Below are 24300 nucleotides of genomic sequence, written 5' to 3'. Positions count from 1 at the left end.
CACTGGAAAAATAAGACAGATTTGTTCCAGCATCTTAATGATTCAAATGCATGATAATTAAGCAGCAAGCCTAATCTTACAGAGTTGTTTCCTCACTTCTGGTCAACTTTCTGGGCTTGGAAGCAGAAGTAATGGACAAGAAATGGACTCCCCTCTATGGGAATCTGTACGTTACCTCTTTGGTCCATTTTTTGGCTCATGTGGGACCAACATGGATAGCTGGCCCTGATGAATATTTGAGGTTCCCGACCCCTCTGGTTGTAATTTCATGGGCAGTCATTTAATTTTATCCTGATTCTAATTTTTAAGCTGTATTTTAATCATTCGTTTGATTGTGTTTTAATGTATTTGACATTTGATGTTAGCCGCCCTGAGCCCTGAGTCTTGGCTGCGGACGGCGGGGTATAAATAAAAATTTACTTAATTTACTTACTAAGACTGGAGAATCTGAGGTTCAAAGAACAAAAGCAACTAAATCTTCAGAAGTACCAGAGCACCACCTGTTTCAACTATTAGGTGTAAATTAGTGCTTTTACCACATAACACCGGTCTTGAAAGACCTACATTCGCTCCCAGTACATTTCCGGGCACAATTCAAAGTGTTGGTGTTGACCTTTAAAGCCCTAAACGGCCTTGGTCCAATATACCTGAAGGAGATCTCCACCCCCATTGTTCAGCCCGGACACTGAGGTCCAGCGCTGAGGGCCTTCTGGTGGTTCTGTCATTGTGAGAAGCAAAGTTACAGGGAACCAGGCAGAGGGCCTTCTCAGTAGTGGTGCCCGCCCTGTGGAATGCCCTCCCATCAAATGTCAAAGAGATAAACAACTACCTAACATTTAGAAGACATCTAAAAATAAATAAATCCATTGTGCATACCCAAGCCTTCAGGCATGTTTCATCTCACTCTGTGGATCTCGATCTTTATTTACCCTCATTGCAGAATTTAGGACACTGTTCCTATTGCAAGGAATTCCAAGCAAATCGATTGACACTGAAGGCTGTAAATCACTGCCGCGCCCTGCCCTCCCATGATTTAGCAGGTTGAAAAATAATACTTTTTTATGTCCAACAGATGCAGGCTCCACAGTGAAGAGTAAGATAATGAAGATTGCTTTGAGAGCCCTTTGCCTGGGCAGTTGTGTGGGCCTTTGACAACATGTGTGGGGTTACATCTTAAAGACTCTTCTCACCATCTCTGGCTTCTTGCACATTTTATGAAAGCAAGCTACAATTCTCAGGATGCCATTTCCGGCATAGATACTTGCAGTGAACTCAGACTTGAATTACAGTATCTGTGGACAGGCATCCCAGTACAGAAAGCTACAAGTCCTTTCAACCCATCAGAGAACACTGAGGCTGCTAGGAAGCAGCCCCTCTGATTCTACATTTCCTAGAAAGCAAGAGTTTGTGTGGGTGGTTCTGCCCTGCTAGTGAGCCAGAGCATCAGGTTCCAGCTTCACCAGTTCAAACAGGAAAGCTGACAATGGAGATGCCCAAGAGGTCTGGACTCCGCACATTTCTATGGGAAATGGCCTGATCCATGCCTTTCAGCCTAATGTGTGGATCTGGAATTTAACAGGTCAACAGATTTCACACTTCTCTGAAACCTGATTCCCAACAGTTGAAATGTATCCAAGTATGAATTTAAATATGTATTCAGAGAAAACAAACCTTTTAAGAGAAACTACACACACACGTGTATTTAAATACATTATTTGGAGAGGTTTTTTTTTAAAAAAAAAATCATCTGCAGATTAATGTGGAAATGTAATGGAAATTTGAAAAGTAAAAATAGGTGAAGTTGACATGAACCAGAATCAGAAAGATTTGCCTATGCCTAGTTAAACCAATAAACAAGATGATGTAAACTCTCTCTCTCTCTCTCTCTCTCTCTCTCTCTCTCTCTGGTCAGGAATGGTTTTATTTCAGAAACACAAAAATGAACATTAGTGTGGAACATAAGGTAAAGGTAAAGGGACCCCTGACCATTAGGTCCAGTCGGGGCTGACTCTGGGGTTGCGATGCTCATCTCGCTTTATTGGCCGAGGGAGCCGGCGTACAGCTTCCGGGTCATGGGGCCAGCATGACTAAGCTGCTTCTGGCGAACCAGAGCAGCACACGGAAACGCCGTTTACCTTCCCGCCAGAGCGGTACCTATTTATCTACTTGCACTTTGACGTGCTTTCGAACTGCTAGGTTGGCAGGAGCAGGGACCGAGCAACAAGAGCTCACCCCCTCGCGGGGATTCGAACCGCCGACCTTCTGATCGGCAAGTCCTTGGCTCTGTGGTTTAACCCATAGCGCCACCCGCGTCCCAGTGTGGAACATATTTATCAATAAACTCATAACCACAAATACTCAAAATAATCACTGCTAGGGTAAAATAAAGTTTAAGGTTGGTTGGGAAGTTGATAGGTTAAGGGAAGATACAGTTAAAGGGAAGTGCAACTTCTCTAAGTTCTGTTTGAACCCTGTTCTGTTCTGAAATACAATGCCAGCCTTGGCCACAGATGATAGATTATGGACTGATTATGGTCACAGAAGCATTTGCTCTATGTAACAATTAATGCACATACCAATCTCTTACTTTAAAAATAACTAGGTTTTTTTTTTAGAAAGAAAAGTTCCACTTTTACAGAACACGATCAAAAAGATTAAGATGAAAACAACCTTGATAACGTCTATTACAGATTCAGCCCAAATCTAAATCAGATCTCAGAGCCCTCAGTCCAATCCAGTTAGGAGCATGTGATAACTGGAAGAGGAATTGTGCAAACAAGACTGAACTGCTGCTGTTAGAAAAGGAAAGCTGGGAGCTGGTTTTAATCCCCACTGCTCCCCAGTTCTCAGTGAAGAGGGTTATTGCTTATGGCATGGCTGGGACTATGCGCGTCGAGTCCGCTGGAGCCTGCACATGTTGTTAGATCACACCGTCTTTATATCTAGTAATCATCCATCAATGCCATCTCACACCTTTCCTGGAGCATACTACATTCTAACATATGAATCTCCACATGAACAAACCAACTTCCACTCCTGTGTGAAATTAGGTGCTTAAAAGCAATGGACTTGTTTACAGAGACACAGCCCCAGCCCAAGTTGTTTCGCTGTCTGAGATGATGGACAAAATGGCACTTCTACCCCCACTTCCCGGCTGGACTGCTGTTGACCCTTACACAGCAACACAGCTCTGAACTCTTAACACCTCTCCGCCTCCTCCACCACTCCCCAGCATCTGCTACCTGAAGCAGTTGTCTCATTGCGCCTAATGGGAGGACTGGCACTGCAAATAGCCATTTTATAGTTACATCTGTAAGAAGTCGTGCAGCTCCTTTAAATACTAGTAATAAGAAAGCCACCATGCTTTCATAAACGGCTAACTCTCCAAGCCCATTTTTCATGCTTTCTTTGTACTAACACACACACACACACACACACACACACACACACAGAGCAAGATAACAACAGGACTTTTGTAACAGAAAAAGGTTGGGGTGCTTTCATGTTCATCATCTGGAAAGCACAGAAAGACGGGCTTGCAGCTCACCACAGCTGTTTTCAAGAGGGCTAGGAACACATTTTAGGACAGCAAGCTATGGTTCTCAGGGTGCCATTTCTGCACAGACACTTGCAATCAGTTCAGACTCGCATTACAGAGTATAAGGGCAGGCATATACACACAGCAACAGCCATAGATTTGGAACCAGCATCAATCTACATATACTCAGAGATATAGCTGCCTATTTATTGATGGCAATAAATTATTGAATTGGGGGTAGTAGAATAAGGCACAAAGAGAGGCAGAGAGAATAAAAACAATGGATAGACTCAGAATCTCTGACCTGGATCTGTTGCTGGAGAAGGTTGATTTTGTGTTGCTGCTGCAGGAGCTGCTGTTGTTGCCTTGCAATCTGTAGGGTCAACACACAACAGTACTTAACAGGAGTCTAATTTGCAGTCTGAAAAGGCACATTTGCCCAACTCCATTTAGACCTTTGCCCACAGCTGGTCCTATCCAAATAAAGACAATGAACACTTCCACTCTGTCACCAAATGTATTAAAAAAACACATGTTTAATGGCACTGTCTCCTATGCATAACGGTTAGAGTAGAAATGTGGTTCTTTTGCACTCAATAATAGTGAATACTTCAAAACAGAAGCAAAAATACATTGTGCCTAAATGCCACCTGTCCCTTTAAGGTACTGCTCATTCATTCATTCATTCATTCATTCAATTTATACCTGGAGGTCTAATAGTGGGCAGAGGGTTGCTTTGTGTATTTGCAAGTATTTTTGTTTGAATGTGTTTGCTTATCATGTGTTTTCATTTAGGCTCATGCTCCTAAAGATGTCGTAAGTCACTTGGAGCTCTTTTTGTGTAACAAGCGAATAACGTGTAATAATCATAAATCTGACAAATCTGACAAAGACAGGAGGGCAGATTCGTGGAGTGAGCCTTGTGGATTCCGACTCTGCTGTCAGAGACCGTAAGCATCTGAAGACCAATTGTTGGGATTCACAGTGTGAGAGGAGTGCCTTGTGCTTGGGTCCTGTGTGCCAATTTCCCACAGGCATCTGGTTGGCCACTGTGAGAACTGGACGCTGGACTAGGTAGGTCTAGTGGCCTGATCCAGCAGAGCTCTTCTTATGTTTATGTTGTGGACTCTCCTTCCTTGGGAGGTTTTCAAGCAGAGTTTGAATGGCGGACTGTCCTGGATGCTTCAGCTGAGATTCCTACATTGCACAGTGTTGGTGTAGATTGAATAAATGTCTCATGGGTCCCTCCCAACTCTACAATTCTATGTTATGTGCTAATACATTTCCCCTAATACAGTGGTGCCTCGCAAGACGAAAAGAATCCGTTCCGCGAGTCTTTTCGTCTTGCGGTTTTTTTGTCTTGCGAAGCAAGCCCATTAGCGGATTAGCGCTATTAGCGCTATTGGCAGTTTAAGGGCTATTAACGGCTATTAAAGGCTTAAGGGATTAGCGGTTTAGCTGCTAAAAGGCTATTAGCAGCTTAGCGCTTCAGAAAAAGTGGTTGGGGAGCGGGAAAAAAACTCAAAAAATTTCATCATTTTCGTCTTGCGAAGCAAGCCCATAGGGAAATTCGTCTTGCGAAGCGCCTCTGAAAACGGAAAACCCTTTCGTCTTGCGGGTTTTCCGTCTTGCGAGGCATTCGTCTTGTGGGGCACCACTGTATATGCATTTTGGGGGTTTTAAGGTAGCTGGATTTTTGTTCTCACCTTCATTAGGCATGTCTGCAGTAAAATACAAACTGAATGAACTTCTACATCCCTTCTCCAGTGTGCTTATTTCTAAGAAATCACAGGTGCCAACTCCTAGGGGCTTCGCTGCCCCCCTAATAAAATATTTGAGGGGCAATAATGGAATAAAAGGAAGATGGAATAAAAGGAAACATCTTGGCAGAATCAGACTGATCCACGTATTGTACAAATATAAGTTCGTAGGGAGGTAAAAAGAAATTATATAAGAAATATGTAACTGTGCGGTATAAAGTAATGGATAGATAAAGTACAGTGAGATTAATTGGAAGTCAGTTTTAAATTTTTATAATTGTGTTCAGTATCAGGAGTATATATTATGGTAATTATATTAATCTGGTTGTGACTTATAGCATGGTGGTTTGTTTGATTTTTCTGTTACTTGTTTGTTTGTTTGATTGTATGTTTGTTTACTTGTTCAGTGGTACCTCAGGTTAAGTACTTAATTCGTTCCGGAAGTCCATTCTTAACCTGAAACTGTCCTTAATCTGAAGCACCACTTTAGCTAATGGGGCCTCCCGCTGCTGCCGTGCCGCCGGAGCACGATTTCTGTTCTCATCCTGAAGCAAAATTCTTAACCCAAGGTACTATTTCTGGGTTAGCAGAGTCTGTAACCTGAAGTGTATGTAACCTGAAGCGTATGTAACCCAAGGTACCACTGTATGTATGTCTGTTTTCTCATAAATGCATTTATTTTACATTAATAAATATATATTTTAAAATAAATAAATAAATAAAATATTTGAGGGGGTGTCCCCCTAAGTTGATGGGCATTGCCATTCAAATGGTGTGGGTGGGTGTGCCACGTCACATGATCAATTATACAGGGTTGGGTTTACCTCCCCCCCCCCAATATTTTGTTCAAGTTGGCACCTCTGTCATATATATTGTGTCCATACAGGCTACTAATCCTGATGGCTGTGCTCCACCTCCACTGCCGGAAGTGCTATGCTTCTGAATATCAGTAGCTGGAAACCACAGGAGGGGATAAGGCTCTTGCAGTCAGATCTTACTTGCGGGCTCCCCATTGGCTTCTGGGTTGACACCTGTGACCAGTATTCCTGAAATATACTCGAAGCCGAGTGTGGATTTCATGCTCTTTATTCAGCTCATAGTAGTGAGGAATGCAAGTTCCCCCAGAATGTCTGCTTTATATACATTATTTACACAATGGGCCCCACTTGATTGGCTAATTCCGGGATTCTCCTGTAGGCCAATCAGGTTGTGGATTAACTTCCACCAGGAGTTGGATTGGGTGGCTCCTGTGGACCAATCAGACTGCTGCATTCTGGATACTATTGTTCTAGGACCAATCAGACTGATGCATTTTGGATCCTATTCAACTCAGTACATAACAATTCCATAACGTGAAATGCTTAAAGTCGCTAATTTGCACGCACACACTCTAAGTTAACGGATACTTTTTCATGCATTTTAGCCAACTTTTCATTCATTCCCTGCCCCCCATCCTCCCAATAAATAACTAAACTAATTCCTGGGCTCGGATCCTGCAATATTTCACACCTCCTTAAAATAAGGATATGTTAATGGAGTGTTACTATTCCGTCCCCCCCCCTCTCCCACACTAAAGAGGGGGACTAGATTAAAAGTCCCTTTTAATAATAATCACTCACCTGTTCCTGTTGCTGCTTGGCCAGCTCCATTTGCTGGCGCTGCTTCTCAATTTGTGAGGCCGCCAGCTTCTTCTGCTCATCGTGAGCCGCCAACAGCTGCTCCCGCAAACTGGTCAGCTGATTGATCATGCCCATGAGCTGCCTCTCTTTCTCAGCTAGGCTCTCTGGAGTCCCTGAGCATGGTGACAAAAGGTAAGGGGAGGAGGGGGAAGAGAGAGGGAAGAGAGAATGAGAAGCAAGAACTGGGTACCATTCCAAGAGGACAGCTCCTGTAAGGCACAGCAGAAAATGCATCTTGCCACACAGACATATGTTCGGGAGACTAACCCATTATTTACTTACTTACTCAAAATATTCTGTCCCTGTCTTTGCTGTTCATCCAAGTGTCCTGATCTAGAAATACTTGGGCAATAACAGTGGCCTCCCTGTACGACGGCGCTGTGCCAAAATCTGCCTCCTAATTTCTCATTAAGTTTTCCTCCCTGGAAAAAGCAGCTTCCATTTTTTTTCTGTCTCATTTTCAGGACACTTTAGGATTTTCGTGGGTACATGGTTTGGACTTATTTTATCATTGTGAAGTAGGTGTATGTGTTTCTCTCTCTCTCTCTCTCTCTCTCTCTCTCTCTCTCTCTCCCTCCCTCTCTCTCTCTTCATGAATCATTTCTTCAGCACCCTGTAGCCTCCCTGGTTGCCTGCACTTTCTGATCTGAAGAAGAAGAGGAGGAGTTTGGATTTGATATCCCGCTTTATCACTACCCGAAGGAATCTCAAAGCGGCTAACATTCTCCTTTCCCTTCCTCCCCCACAACAGACACACTGTGAGGTGAGTGGAGCTGAGAGAGCTCAAAGAAGTATGACTAGCCCAAGGTCCCCCAGCAGCTGCATGTGGAGGAGCGGAGAACCCGGTTCACCAGATTACAAGTCTATCGCTCTTAACCACTACACCACACTGGCTCTCCCCAAGGGCTTTATATCTCACAGTGGCTTCCTCTTGGCTGTAGCTGAAGGGTGGGCACCTGGGGAGGCTGCAGTGTAGAGGAACAAAGATGCTCACAGACACCCAGAGGCGCTAACTTCCAAGGAAGAATGGATGACATCAAGATGTCAGGAGGAGCCAGGGGCAGAACCAAAAGCAGCAGCAGTACAATTTCAATGGCTGGCTGCTACTCCTGCCTCCACCACTAGCCAGGGGCTGCTTCCCTGCTCCTTCCCCTCTGCGGCAGGAGGAGGAGGAGGAGGAGGAGGAGGAGGAGCCAGCCACTGAATCCACACAGCGCTCAGCTCCACACTTGGCCTCCTCTGCCACCTTTGTGGCAGGTACAAAAAGGGCTCGGCCCTAGGAGATGAGCTCCCTGCACACAGTTTTGTGTGACCTTCAGAAAGTTATTGCCAGGGGGAAACTAAGTTGATTCTCAAAGACTGTCAGCAACACAAAATCAACAATAAAAACAAGCTTAAAAGTAAAACCACAAACCAAGACACAGAAATAACACATATAATTGCCAAAAGTTAATCAGTCAAAAAACCCAATTGCTTCAAATTATCCAAAATTGCCCCTGAAGGCTTATTGGAAGAAACAAATCTGTCTGCCTGACCAAAGCCAAGAGGTCTCCCAACAGAGAGCATTCCATTGTTTATGTGTCACATTGGGTCTGGATGAATCTGTCAATTTCAGTTTCTTTCAGTTTCTCATTTTTCCAATCTTAAATTCTCCACATTTCCTCATGAAAATCTTCACGAAAGCCAAGGCCTTCTGAACTACATTGTCAAGTGTTAGAGCGGGAAAGACCTGTCCATTTTAGTTTCTTCCACTTTGAAAATCTGTCAGCAATTTAGCATGAAGAAACACATTTTTGTATACTGTTTTTCTTAATGTCCACAATTTTGCAATTTTCCTAATATAATGCATTTTTATGTTACTTTCACTAATGTGTACATCTGAAGCACACTGCCCCCCAATATATGGATTTTTTATAAGTCCTGGTTGGAAAACTGCATTGCAAAGTTCAGTTATTTTTTGTAGGATGGCTGTGTTGCGGTTCTCATATTGTTTCAGAAAGTTCAAATTTGATAGATATGGATTTAATCCGTGAGCCGGATCCAGAGGGCAATTGGGGCTGATCTGGCCCGCAGGCCTTAGTTTGCCAATCCCTGTATTAGGGCATTACTGCCTAAAGAGTGGTCGCTGCATACAATGATTGTCACCCCATAGGAGTCATGGAATTTCGTTTCTGTGTCAGAAATTCACCTTGCCTCGTACTAAGCGGTCCTCATGACGTCTGCTAGAAATGCAATCAGTAGGACGAAACTGTAACACATTATTTACAGTTTCCCCAAGCTTTGTGTGAGAGAAAGGGAACAGCGCCGCATGGTAAAATATTAAGAGAAAGGGAGGGAACCCTTCTAATTTGCAGTTTTCACTTCAAACGCCATCGGAGACCAAGGCGTCGTTGCCGCAATGTGTTTGCCACCTGGACACGCAATTAGACTGAAGTGTCTGTTACAAGTCTTTGCATCCAAAGAGTTGTTATGCAAAAGGAATTAGCAGCTCCCCCCACCAAATGCTACAGCTGGAATTCTCCTAAAAGGGCAATTCCTCAATTTCAAGATCAGCTCTACAGAAGCAGTTACACCATTGGCCTTCATGTCGTAAAACATGTTTGGTGTTATATAAATGCTTCGGCAGGGAGATAAGTAACAGCATGTAGAACAGAGAAGTGGAAATCTGGAGAGAGAAGAAATGCAGAATTTGAGCTGCATGTCAAGACAGAAATTGCCAGCAGACCCAAGGCAATTCACCTTCCACTTCTGCAGAAGAGACCTTTCCACACACGCAAAATCCATTTCTTAGCATGCAATAATAGCTGTGTTCCTGCATGCACCACATATTCCAATGGTGTGATCGGCAATCAACTTTGACCTTCTGAAAAATATACGTAGCCCCCTTAATCTACCTGGGATGCGTATGAGAAAAGATAAGACAGTCTGTGGAAAAACCTGAAATCACGGAAGTCAGAGTGGAGTTAAAATGGACCCACTGCCACTCCCCCTCTAGTAGCAAATTGGCTGGTCGTGTGCCGATTATTCTGAAGGTGAAGTAGGGACACACACACACAAATAAGATAGTGGTTTCTACAGGAGATTACCAAGGAATTAAGTTTGGATTTTTTAAAAAAAAAATGTTAAGAAAGTGCTTGTTTTTGTGTGAAGCTGGTCCTAAATTTGAGCCCTTTAATGCTAAGGGGAGATTTCACTGGGGTGGCAAAGGAAGAAAGGTATATTTTCCCATTCTTTCTCTCCTGAAGGCTCCCCCAACCCTGTGAGACCCCAAAACTGCTAGAAGACTTCTGCATGGGATTGTCACTTATACGTCAGCCCCAAAGGGGAGATGCAATACCAAGAGAGATGTTGGGAGACCAATATTCTCCCCTCACAGAGCTACTGTTATTAGAGATCCCCAAGAAGAGAGGTTCATTGCTAAACCACTCTGAAAACTGTAGCTCTGTGAGGGAGAATACTGGTCTCCCCACAACTCTCAGCACCTATAACAAACTACATTTCCCAGAATTCTCTGCAGAGGAAGCCATGACTGTTTGAAGTAGCATGATACGGCTTTAAATACAGAAGTGCAGATGGGGCCCATCCGCTATTCCACACTGATGCAGTTCCATCTAAAGTCAGCCACTCTGACTAAGTCCCAATGTAATAAGTGGCGGAGTCTCCTTCTTTGGAGGTCTTTAAGCAGAGGCTTGACAACCATATGTCAGGAGTGCTCTGATGGTGTTTCCTGCTTGGCAGGGGGTTGGACTCGATGGCCCTTGTGGTCTCTTCCAACTCTATGATTCTATGATTCTAAGTTTGATCAAAACTAACTTAAAGAGTCCCATTGCCTTCAATAGGACTTAGTTATGGCTACATGTAGCTGGATCAAGTCTGGTTTATTTGTTTATATGTTTATTAAATGTATTTATTTATTTAATGTTGATAGCCTTAGAATCAAGGGCTTGGATGATGATGGACATTCAGCTTTTCTTTTTTAATTTTCAAATATCTGTACCGAAATTCTGTTTTCATCAATATGTTAGGCATATGTTCCTGGATTCAAACATACAATCAGTAACAGCCATCTACATTTAATTTTAAAAAGTGTACCATTTCAAACAACAGTAATTAATTTCCTGCATCATTGCAGGAAAACGGGGATATAAACTAGTAGCAGCAGTAGTTGTATTTATTCAATTTATATACCACGCTTTACAAAACAGCAATAATAAAAACACCATAAAAACCATACTGACGGACAGCCTAGTAGCAAAATAGTCATAATAATAACAGCCCTCCCCCTACACACTTTCATGGCCAAAGGCCTGGGTTAAAGAGGAATGTTTTTGCCTGCCTTCTAAAGACATGTAGTGACAGCACCAGGCAAGCCTATCTGGGGAGAGCATTCCACAACTGGGGAGCCACCACAATAAAGGTCTGTTCTCTTGTTGCCACCCTCCCAACCTTTCTGGGAAGAATGACATAGAGAAGAGACAAGTGTAGGGGCTGGGTCAATTTGTATGGGGGAGAGCCAAAGTAAATAAAGAAATATATAAATGCAAAGTAAATAAATAATACATAAATAAACAAAGAAGCCGAAGATGCAGATCAACTTAAGAAAGAATAAAAATGACAGGTTGAAATTGAGGCTATTTCTTTTTTTAGTTACCCAAGCTGGCTGCTAAAATGCCAAGTTGCACACACATGCGCCTCTATGCCAACGCAGGCACACAGCCCTCCAGTGCGAACAACTCAACTATCAAAATGAGACTTTATTTTTTTAACTGAAACGGGGAAGGCGCACCAAGGCTTAATGTATTTGCAGCCAACCTATTGATTGGCAGGTTGTCACAGTATGACGTGCCTCTGCCTGCTCACATCGCCAGCAGAGGAAAACGGGAGAGCGCTCCCGCTTCCCCTTCCTTCTTGTCTCAAGGCTGAAGACGACGACAGAGACAAGCTTGATGAGCTCAAATATAATACCTCCGAACATACCCCTCAAGTTACTCTAATTGACAGGGACGTCCCTGCTTTGAACCTAAGCTTTTAAGCTGTCCCTCCATCCCTTATTATCCTTGCAATACCCCCTGATTTTTCACCACGGGTTCCTGTGCTTCTGCATTCGCTGGCAATGTCTCTTCAGGACTCCAAGGAATGATGGTTGCGGGAGGCGGGGAAGAAAGACCTAGTTCAAACCAGAACAGGGGCAGGAGATGGCTCTTGTATTCATGCCCTGCTAGTGTGATTCTCAGAAGTATCAGAATGTCCACTCCTAACTATTGATTTATGAAAAAACATTCCTATATTGCCAGCTCATACAGAACATCAAGGTAGTGTCCAATAGCATACTCAATGAACATGAAGTGTCATAAAACCATACAAAATAACCATTGGAATGGCTGGCCAATCAAGAAAATATAGACAGCTGCATAGGACTGTTGGCACAAAAAAAGTTCTCAAGAACCAATGGATTACAAGTTACAAGAAAAGGGATTCTGACAAAACATCAGGAGGAACTTCCTGATAGTAAGAGCTGTTTGACAGAGGAATGGACTCCCTTGGAAGGTTGTGGATTCTTCTTCCATGGAGGTTTTCAAGCAGAGGTTGGATGGCCATCTGTCAGGGATGTTTTGAACTTAAAAATGGAAAGTGTAATGCTGGTGGTCAACAAAAGAGGTTTAAAGACTGTCTCAAGGCAAATCTAAAAAAAGTGTAGTGTAAACATCGACAACTGGGAAACATTGGCCTGCGAGCGCTCCAGTTGGAGAACAGCCTTTACCAAAGGTGTCATAGGCTTTGAAGACACTCAAACTCAGAACGCAAGGTACGGGGTATGTTGGCTCACTGGGTGGGTGGCAACAGGGCTGGCCAGCAGAGACAAGCAGTGAACCCTGCGAGCACCAATTCATCACCTCTCTTTTCCTTATGGAAGTGCCAGCCGTGTCTGGTGGCTTCTGAATGGACAGCATGCAGAGTTATAAGGAATTTGGAGGGCATAGCTGAGGTCTCTGCAATAGGAACAATATTCATGGAGTCATAGAATTGTAGCATTGGAAGTGTCATCTAGTCCAACCCAATCTCTTCTTTGGCGACCACTCATAGCCAAGTAAGATTGTCTTCCATAAACACGGTTTTAACAATGAGTCCGTAAGTGACTGTGGAGGCAGTCACAGTGGGGACGTTGGTTCTCGGGCGGGAGTTGATCACGGTGTGGATTTGCCAAGTGTGCCTTCCTCTTACCACGTTTCATAGAATGGAATCATAGAATAGAATCATAGAATCATAGAGTTGGAAGAGACCACAAGGGCCATCTTGTCCAACCCCCTGCCAAGCAGGAAACACCATCAGAGCACTCCTGACATATGGTTGTCAAGCCTCTGCTTAAAGACCTCCAAAGAAGGAGACTCCACCACACTCCTTGGCAGCAAATTCCACTGTCGAACAGCTCTTACTGTCAGGAAGTTCTTCCCTCCCCCCAATGGAATTTGCTTCTCAATAAAAATAAATGTTCATGCATGATTAGCTGTATCAGCTGAGGGTGGGGATGTGCATGAGAAAGCATCTTCCACAGCAAAGACAGCAGTGGTGGTGTCTATGCAGAAGAAAATTTCATTGAGTTTACCTGGGAGTAAGTATGTATCACAGGAATGGGAGACCTGCACCTCTCTTCCTTAAATGTTGCTGGACTACAACTCCTGTCACCATTTAACCATGATGGCTGGGGCTGTTGGGAATTTGGAGCCAAACACATCTGGAGCGCCATAGATTCCCCATCACTGGTGCTTCAGATTACGGCCTTGGATGCAAACGCAGTCTCCGATCTTCCCCTCTCTGCGTAGCTTGAACAACAGGCTACACATCCAGCTGTTAATTATTACAGATGCCAATGCCAGGTAGAACTCGGTTTATAAGGAAGGTTTGAGATAATTGTCTGCTCCACCCAGAACAACAAGGTGCACTTTTGAAAGCAAACCTAATGGATTTTTGCAGCGTCCCTCACATGAACCCGTGCCAAAAATTAAGAGAGAGCATTATGGGGGAGAGGACTGACAACGTGGGAGAAATCTGACAGAAGTAGCTGCAGGTTTTAGGGATACCTCCGGGAAGCCTATTGCTCGTCTTGTGGATTGAGCTATTGAACACCACAGTGGATTCTCGTTATCTCTGTAATACTGCCAGGTTTAACAGCGAGGGCCGGTTTCCGACCAAAATTAAACGCTATTAAGTCCAACTGATTTCCACAAGTGAGTTAAATGCATCCCTCATTCTCTCCTATTGAATTTACAAGGGAGTGGAGTGGGGAAGAAAAGGCACACATCCTGCTCTGATAAGGATCCCCCAGTTGTTTCCCTTTCAAGGGTCTGATCAGGTCAACTCCTCTTTAGCGATACTGCGACATCAGTATTCACCAACCATGCCCTGCACCCTGAAGTCACTGGGATTTGAAAAGTGCTTAGCGTTGGGCTGAATTGTGTCTTTGCGCAGAAACAATATCCATCAGCTGTTCAAAATATACACAGAAAAACAGTTAAATCTACCTCTGAGTCATTTCACTGTCAGAGTAATGAAGTAAATGGCTTTTGAATTGTTATTGTCTATCTTTCAAAGAAGCATCAGAAAGTACAGTGTGCTATTATTAAACCTAGACAGATGCAATAACATTGTATTAAAGTCGTAGCATAAAATATGACATTTCTTTTTTTATTCACCCCCCCCTCAAAAAAGACAAGTATACTAAGGATTGTTTGTGCCCACCTCCACAAAGTTATCCTTATTGAAACACACTTTTGAAAAACAACACACAAGTGGGATAGATTTGTGTGTTTATTTAAAAAAAAGTATGCTGTTAATACTTTCATCTGATTTCCCTTCAGCACTCCACCAAGGCCCATGCAAACTATTCTCTAATTTTGATTCTCTATTTTTTAAAGCAGTATATTTGACATAGCCAATCAACATACATCAATATAGGTTAAAGAACTAAAAAAAAAAATCCAAGGCAAAAACATAGGCTGAACATGAACCGGCAAGTAGCTGTTAGAAAGCAATGCGGTCTGGGACCGCATTAACAGAAGCTGAGTGCCAAGATCATAAGTAAGAACAGGAGAATCGGACAGTTTCAGTTTCTCCTAGTTTCTCATTTTCCCCAGTCATGAATTCAGTTCTACACATTTCCAAATCAGCATGCTATTTTTTAAAAAGCAAAGAAGTCCTCATAAATATTTGCTTACAGTAGGCTTCCCAGAGGTATAATTTTTGGAAACAGTATGCTTGTGGTCTCATTCACCAGTTCTTATCTTCTCAGTCTTTGTTTCCCCACAATGTCATTAGATCCAACTAGTGGTTTCATTTACAGGTAAATCCATGATGACATCATTGCATCCGGTGCAGGGCCATGAAATCATCACCATCAAATTCTAAATTGCCTCGGCCAATCAGATTAAAATGGCAATGTGGGCAAATGAGGCTAAGGGCTGTGAGGGCAAAAAGGACAAGGAGAAAGAGGACATCCAAACAACAAGAAGGTGTTTGCAGCGAGTGCCAGAAACAGCTGAAAACAAGAGGCTTCTGGAAAGGCATGAAAGGAAACACAAAATAAAGTGAGTCATTTTGGCTCAGCACTGCTCTGTTAGGACAGCTAACAGGAGCTGTCTTTTTTGAAGATTTTAGAGACAGTGAGAATTTGTTGGGCTTATTGTGATGGATGTTTCAGTACAGCACAGGGCAATTCGCCTGCTTAAGTAAAGAAGAATGGATTTCACACTCTTCCTAATACATCCACACACATTTCTGGTACTAGATGTTTCCAACTGTGTTTTCCTTCAATGGATGTTCTTCATTCTAATCTATACACACTGAATACTTATGTGATGGTTCTATGCAAATCTAAGTACTTCAGCAAAGCAGTATTTGCCAACCTGCTGCTGTCCAGATGTTATGGGCTACTGCAGCTTCTCCCAGTCAGGATACCTGTTATATTAGACAGGTTTTGATGGTGTTTCCTTCATTTTTGCTTCTCCACCATACCTCACCCAAGTGCCTGAAACTCAACATCTTCAAAACCACTTGAACACAGGAAGATGCCTCATTCCCAGCCAGACTATTCATCTACCAGCATAGTGTGATAGGAATTTTGAGGTCTTACATATATGTTAAATGTTCATAAGTGTACCAACCAAGCACATACATAGATCAGCACAGGAAGACCGACCTGGAACCATTTTGATTCCCAAACTGTCCCAAACTGACCAAATGTTTTTTCTGCAAGGTCAAAGGAAAATGGAAAAGCCTCCCCATTGTCTTTTCCTTCACAAATCCTGTCTTAAGGGTATGTCTGTGTTTGAATAGGGTGTGAGCCTGTGACCTGGCCCAGGAACTAAGTATTTATCATTACAAAAGACTGGCCAGGCTCCCCAGGCAATCCTATCAAGTAACCTGCCAGACAGGAGATAAACAATGACAGGAGAAAAACAACATTCAAATTTCTGTTTTAAGACCGCCTTTTCTGTGATGTAGGTATGATGTATCTGAGGGGTGGTCTTAGGTTACACCCCTTCTGTGATGGATGGATGTATGATGTTTCTGGGGGTGGTCTTGATCTACAGGGTGGCAATTTCAAAAGTCTTTATAAGGCCTTGCGTGCCATTTTGGGGGGTTCTTCTTCCTCTCCTGCAGGTGAGGGGAGCACCCTGTTGCAGCAGTTCAATAAAGATCAAGCTTACTAGCTGCTTTGCTTCCCAGTATTCTCTGGTTGGCCTCTGTTATCTTCTCCTACTAATAGGGAACCTATGTAAGGACTCTATATGGGCTCTTGGGTACCCCATAAGGGAAAAGGGCAATTTTTGTTTACAACAATAGCCAACCCTGACTGGTAGCAGCTCTCCAGAGTTTTGGACAGGGAATCCCTCCCAGCTTCACCTGGAGATGATGGGGACCTGCTGTATGCAAAGCTGGTACTGAGCTATGACCCTTATCTAAATTCAGCAGAGGCCTGGGGCTGGTGACTCTGCTGAACAGATGCAAGGTAGTGAGGGCAAGGTTTAGGTTGAAGCAGTAGGTGGGGAACTGTGTGCTTAAGCTTTATTCTTCCCAGAACTTTTCACCTCAGGGAAATATGGCTGGGGAGAGGCTTAGTACAGACTCCCAGGCCTCTAACTACCGGGCTACAGCCACATCCTCCAGGCTCTGCAGAGTCCCTCCTTAAAGCAGAGGCTCTTGGAGGTGTCCCCCTCCTCACACCCTCTCCCCCTCTGGAAATATTTCTCAGGCGAGAGCCTTCCCAAGGCAGATGCCTTCCATTACCAACTCCAAATACATTAAAGAGAAGCCAAGGGAGAAGAAACAGCATGGGCTGCAGTAAACACTGAATGTATCATAAGGAGTGACAAATAATTACATGCATCCTACCTCATTTGATTAAGAATCTCTCTGCCCCTCCTCTCCCTCTCCCTCTGTCCCCCATTTGAAAAAACAACAACAGCCACAAAGCTATCATTAAAAGAGAACCCAGTAGTTCTGACACATCTGGCAAAAAAGGAGAGAGATGCATTAAAAATTCCTCAAGAACAAATAAATTACATTCACATAGCTACTCTGAGGCCATGCTGCTTTACAGCACCTCCCAGGGAATCTGTGCTGTATTAACTAAAGGGTTTAAACCAACATTTGTCCTCTTGAATAATCTCCTTATCATGGCTCTCTCCTCCTCCTCTTCCGAAGGGAAATATGGTGAACCCTTGTAGCTTTCTTGTCTTCAGTTTCCTGATTACAAGATCCCAAGTGTCACGCAGTGGATTACCCTTCATAACCGGAGCGCTGCCCCCCCCCAACACCTTGCTTGTCTTTCAACTTGTCCAGTGTTACTTAAATGGAATTATCTGTCGCAATCCGTATACAGAATCTGCCTAGCCCACTTATCTCAAGTTTCTGTATGTCACCTAACAGATTATCCTTTTTAATCCATACATCGAATCTACATAACATATGTCTTTAATTCACAGGCTCTGATGAGCTATAGTATCACTGAATGGATTATTTCTCTTAATCCATTATTGGCAGTTGTAAGAGCGCTCCCAAAGAGAACCCACTGCCCCATCTTGGTGACACTAGCATACAAGGGTTTAGTTTTCAGCAGACTAGAGGCCTGTCATATGTTAGACACAGCTTGACATAAGTACCTGTTACTGATGTCCTCCACGCTCCACGATACAGAGCTATACTGTTCAAATAAACGTCTATATCAGGCCAAATGTGATTTAATGAACCAAGATTAGGCGTGTTGAGGCCACAATTCTGGGGGTGTTCCTTTTAAATCTGGAGTTACCGCAGTGACATTTTCCAAGTCAAAACCAACTGTAAGCAGGTGAGACTGAGGGTCAATTTCGCCCCAGTAATACGAAACTTTCTAGTTTGGTGAAACCTATGACTTGGGAGGCAAAGGTACCCTTTGAGCCAAACTGCACATTACAATGGAGATCTGCAATGGAATCTCCCAAACCTACTTAATTCATACTTTCCGAAACAAAACGTGAACCGAAGCACCAAAATCCTTTGAATTTCGCACTGCTGTAAATTTTGTGAATAAGTTTTCCATCTAAGCAATGTATAGAAAAACACATATACTATGGTAAAGTGTGTATACAAATGTACACACAAACATATAAATACACACGCATACAGTGGTACCTCGGTTCCCGAAGGGCTTAGCTGATGAACATTTCGGCTCCTGAATGCTGCAAACCCAGAAGTAAGTGTTCCGGTTTGCAAACATTTTTCAGAAGCCAAACCTCCGTTTCGGCTGTCAGCATTGTTTCCGGGGCCAATCAGCCAATCAGAAGCCGCGTCTTGGTTTTCAAACGTTTTGGAAGTTGAACGGACTTCCAAATCGGATTGAGTTCGAGAACCAAGGTATCACCTGTGTGTGTGTTTGTGTATTCATGAAAATAGCATACAGAAGTGCATTATGCATATTAAGATAAATTGTACTAAAATGTTGATGCAATTTCATTAGGACTTTATTTTTAAAAAATAGCAGACTGTTGTTGAAATATGGAGAACTGAACTCAAAATGCTTTTTTAAAAATGAGATATTGAAATTGACAGATCTTCCCACCACAATTAAGAACAGCTATGGTGTATGTGTTGAATCGGACTGGGGACAGCAGAATAAGGAGGAGGGGGCAACTGTTCTGGCTGCAATATTTTCCTGATGAAGATTATCCCTCCCAAGAGCTGCTATTTATCCATCTGAGAGAGAAAAGACAGACATTTGCTTTGTGCCTCCCCACATTTCAACTTTAATGTGGGGTTTTGATCCAAGATAATTATTCACTTGGGGGGGGGGCTGTTCTACCACCTCAGTCTCCCCCCGCCCCCGCTATGTGGGAAGTTCCCTTTCTTTGCTTCTAAGTTGTTTGTAGAACATAGACACACAGGTGTGACTGGGGATGTTTAGCTACTGGGCTCATTCTAGAGCAGGGATGGCTAACCTATTGCCCTCCCCATGTTGTCAGATTCCAACTCCCATCAGACCCACCCGCAATGGTCAGGAATGTTTGTGGCACCACCATCGAAAATGGGCTCAATCTTGAATATTGCAAAATAGAATATTAATGCATTTGGTGCTACGTTAATATATTTGCTAAATTCTGGTATGATTTCATCCTGTGGGTAGAACTGCCTGTGTTCTACAGAAATATAGAAAGTTGGCAGTTTTCCAACCTGGCAAAGGGGGACAAACAACAGAGCAGTCTGATAGGTTTATATGCCCATTATCACTGGCAAAGTTCAAACTAAGACCAGCATCATTTTTTTTGGGGGGGGGGCAGGGGAATGAAAGCAGTCCAGTGATGGCTAGATGAGCCTCAGATATGTAGACTGGAGAGCAAACTATACACACCAAGTAGGTTTTCACACCTAGCAGATCTGAAATATCAAGGCTTCACTAATAAATATGGAAAACATTGCTGAACATGAATTGTCACTGTGAAATTCATCACATATGATGTTTACAGTGATTTTTCCATTTGTCTCTTTCGCACACAAATCCAGAATTGAAACAAGAAGTTCCTGATAGACTCTCTCATTCGCTCTCACCGTTGTAAGCATTTCCTTCCTTTTGAAAACTATTAAAATTGCAAAGCTGTGCAGGGACAGCGATGATCACATTTTTGGGTAAACATGCATAGGACTGAGCTATACGATGCCTAGTGTGGTGGCAACCAAATTGTGGGGAGAAAGAAAACAGCCTTCACCTACGATGCGCGTCGATCTGTGTTTATGACTAATGTATAATTCAGTGATAAAGACAAAAAAATCCAGGCAGCACCATCCAAAATCGTTCTCAAGTAACTCTGCACAGGTGAAAAAACATTCTCACAACATGTTTCCCCCCATTCCTGCTTTGGAAATTTCCCTTGAAGATGTCCTGGTGCCAGCTTGCCTACTGCATGCCAATAACCTCGAGAGCAGAAACAAATTCCGAATTTCTTTTCCAGGAATAATTGGCAGCATCCACACAACATGTTTTCACAGGAATCCCATCACAGGAATCATAACTGAAACATGAAAACACACCACACTCCTCCAAAGGATGAAATCTCAATATGGAGCGTAGTTATCAAATGGATTGACAGGAGGGATACTCCTGCCCTGGGATATATATTTTCAGGAACCAACCTATATTTTCTGATTGTATTTTTCTTCCTATTGCAAATATTTATACTGTATCTAATATTGTATTTTATATTGTTGTAACCTACCCTGGAACCATAACGTGAAAGAGCTGGTAATTAATGATGATGATGATGGTGATGATGTAATAATAATAATATGTCTGGCTCCAACCCATTATTTCCAATGCAGGTTTTCTTGGCACAGAGATTGGTCCACTTTCTGGGTTTCTCATGCTCTCTTGCCCCATTGGGATTCAGCACAGAATGCTGAGCAAGGTGAGCAAGAAATCACAGCTATATCATCTAAAGGAATGACAATAGTGAGAAGGCCTTGCTCTGGAGCCTCTCTGATCTTGCTCTTTCCATGACAGCATTGCAACCACTGAAGAAAATGTTCTCAAGGCACAGTCTAACCCCCCACTAAGCTTGTCTGGTATAGCTTAACCTCCACTAACAAGATCTTGAGGTCAAGCAGTTTCTCCCCACAGTAATTCACAGGCCTTTTCTCACCTATCATAGGAATATTTGAAATAGCTTGGTGACATGGGGTTGTTTTCCAAAAATGCGGCTCTCCAAATACTTGAGTGGAGATGACAACTAACGAAGAACCAAGGTAAGTGGATTCTAGAGGTGTGCATCAACACCGTGTGTGGTCCAAGTTATGAAGGGAACGGGGATGGTGCAGGTGAGGTTTTTCCTATCCCCAAATCAGATGGTGAAGTCAACAAGGCTTGCTGAATCAGGTCAGAGTCTCCCCAATGTCCTGAATCACTCTGTGGACAGAGGCATTCCCAAAATCTGCATTTTGTTAAAATAAAGGACTGCAGTGTGTGTTTTTTAAGGCGAAACCAATTTGACTAAGGAAACACCCTGATCTCAAGTGAGGGAGGCTGGAAAGGTGGGGGAATATTTCATTTTGATGGTTTTGAACACATGCAAATTATTTTCCCAGGGCACCCCAATCACAGCAATTTGAAGAAGCAATGTTTGATGTAACTCATTTGTTCCTTTTTATTCTAACCCCTTTCTGTTTTCCAGCAAACAGCGATTTTTAATTACTTGCTTTCCATTCCATTTCTTTACATTTCTTTATGTTTGTGTAAACTTCTCTTAAAGTCCCCTGTCCCCAGGTGATGTGACTGTGTGTTCATTTGTTGCCTTATTATTATTATTAATTTCCAGCTGGTTTTTCTCCTGGTCTTGTTCAAAGTTTCCTCCTCCTCTTTTTCTCTTTTGAGTGTTCCTGTGATTTCAATACGCTGAATTCTTTTCGGCCAGTATTATTAATATTTGTAATATAGATTTCTCTCGTTCCCCACTCAAGGTCTAGTACGTTCCCTCCTCATTCAGCAAACCCTCCTTGCCTCTTAAAGGAAGACAAAAAGTTATGGCTATTTTAAGATTCTCCATTATAGTCAATTTAGAGAGGGGTGGGCAGAGCTTCGGATTTGACGTATATGATATGAATGCAACTAACAAATTGAACTGGAAACCACACAGAGTGGAACTGAAACCGACCGGGTTGATTCTTAATGCTACAGATACAAGATGAATCTTGTGGCCCAGTATACACCTCTAGTGGACTCCCCTCTTAAGTTACCAAGGAGGAGGAGATGTCAATGAGACCCCTGTAGGCTAGCAGAGCCTTCTTTTTTCAGTCTCCCATTCCCCCCTCCCCCTTTTGGCTCATTTTTCTAACTTATTTGGAAGTAGATGAGGAAGGAGTTTGGGGTGGGAGTCAGTGTGGGTTTTTTTGGGTTTTTTTGAGGGGCGAGTGGGTAAGGTATACACACCCATCCCTACAAAAGGCTTTAGAACTCCAGCACTGCACACATTCCAGGGCAAAGAAATCTCAATGCCCAAGGTGTCTGGTGGCTGTTTTTCCAAAACGGCAACTGCCAAGACAAATATATCAAAGAATTAATTAAAACTTTGGAGCTGGCGAGCTTGTAATAAATAACCTCGTATTCATGGAGAAAGAATGAAGAAAGACTTCTTTCCAATACACGTGTGATGGCTGCACACACCGTTGTGTTGTTTCAAGAAATACAGCTGCAACGTGGCTCAGCTCAGGCTCATTTTCTCGTTCCTGCGCTCCAGGTGGTGGCATGAGCGCCCCATGCCAGGGACCTGAAGGGTCAGCCTGGCAACCTCCTTCCTTCTCCCTCAAAATGAAAGTAAAGACCAAAGCAATCTACCTACCTACCTACCTACCTGTTTTAATAATTTATAAACTGCTTAATATAGAAAATCATAGTGGCATGAATGGATGAATTTGCCAATGATGTGCCAGAGTTGTTGCTGCTGCTGCTGCGACCAGTGTTCGGGAGCTTCCTGGGCAAAGCACTTTCTGTTGTGCCACCCTCATAGGAAGAGAGGAAGCTGCCTAACACCAAAACAAACTTTTTCAGCCAGAGGGCCACATTCCTTTATAGGTGACTTTCAAGGGGCCACATTACAGTGGTGGGTGGGGCCAGAAGCAAAAGTGGGAAAAGCAACACATGCAAATTTGGCCTTTGTCCCAGAGGCTAGTTCTACACATACGCACACACCCCTCACTATCCTACAACCAGGCAAGCTAGAAGCATTATCAAGGACGTCTTCCAGCTATCAACTACCCTCAAGGAAAGTGCAGTGCAGGGTCAGGATGAGAGGCCTGGGCTGGGGTGAGGGGGTTTGCAGCTGGGGAAATGGGTGTTGTTTGGAAAGTCCCGGAGGCCAGACAGAGGAACTTGGAGGGCTGCATTTGACCCCTGAGGCCTGTGGCTTCCCCATCCTTTATGGTAACACAGCAACGTGATGCACATCAAAACAAAAGCATGCTCGAGTCAGCAGCGTTCCCGACTTGAAGCCGTCCTAACTCTGCAGGTATGGCTGAACTCTTGCCTTTTCTATAATGGCCTCAGATAAAGATGTAAAATGATGGGCTGCTTCACAAATGCAAGTTCATGCTCCCTGGATATAGCAGAATTAAGTGATGGCTTGCCTGTGCAAATGATTAAATGATCAAATCCTACGAACAGAACAGTCACACCTCACCCAGGGTCAAACAATATTTTGCAACAGTAGCAGATGACAGGCAAGCACGAAATTATGTACGGTGTGCAGGTTTCTTTCAAAATACTAGAACCTGAGCACATCCAGTGAAGATGAACATTGGAAGATTGAGGAGAAACTAAAGTACTTTACCATTACGGGGTTTGTTCCTACAACATGTAGCAATGGCTTCCATCTTGAATGTTTCTGAGCGAAGGCTGGACAAATTCAGGCAAGAGAACGCTGTCGACGGCTACTAATTGCTCTGTATAAATTGCTCCCAATATTGAGAGTCAGTATGACTCTGAATACTAATAGCTGGGAATCACAAATGGGGATAGTGGTTTTGTGCTCATGTCTTCCTCATGTGCTTCCTATGAACATCTGGCCAACCACTGTGAGAACAGGATCCTGGGCTAGATGGGCCCTTGGCCTGATCCAGAAGGGCTCTTGTTATGAGTGTCAACTGGGGTCAGTTTGCATGCACTTCCTGCATGTGGATGAAGTGCATAAATAACATTCTTCCACCTGTAACCTCTCCTACCACAGTGCGCACAGAATGGTGACCTGCAAGAACTCCAGTTATTTATTTATTTGTGGCAGCAGGTTTATGGTGCCGGAGCATCAAATCC

At 43.3% G+C, this 24300-nt stretch overlaps 1 protein-coding gene across 17 annotated transcripts in view; it reads right to left on the bottom strand.

The window, feature by feature from the left end:
* Positions 1-24300, bottom strand: part of SOX5 (SRY-box transcription factor 5) — a 1214093-nt gene that overhangs the window by 643554 nt on the left and 546239 nt on the right. For all 17 annotated transcript variants that reach the window (XR_014502612.1, XM_083402002.1, XM_083402006.1 and 14 more), the window contains 2 exons: positions 6918-7090; positions 3843-3911 (listed from right to left, as the gene is read on the bottom strand). Coding sequence is in view for 16 of the 17 variants with exons in the window: in XM_083402002.1 (XP_083258128.1) it covers positions 3843-3911; positions 6918-7090 (242 nt within the window). In the remaining variant the exon portion in view is untranslated. The remainder of the gene's footprint in view (positions 1-3842; positions 3912-6917; positions 7091-24300) is intronic.

Source organism: Podarcis tiliguerta, assembly GCF_965153285.1.
Source record: "Podarcis tiliguerta genome assembly, chromosome: 10".
Classification (NCBI taxonomy): Eukaryota; Metazoa; Chordata; class Lepidosauria; order Squamata; family Lacertidae; genus Podarcis; species Podarcis tiliguerta.
Note: the sequence above shows the minus strand (reverse complement) of the source record. Positions and strands in the feature narration are given on the sequence as shown.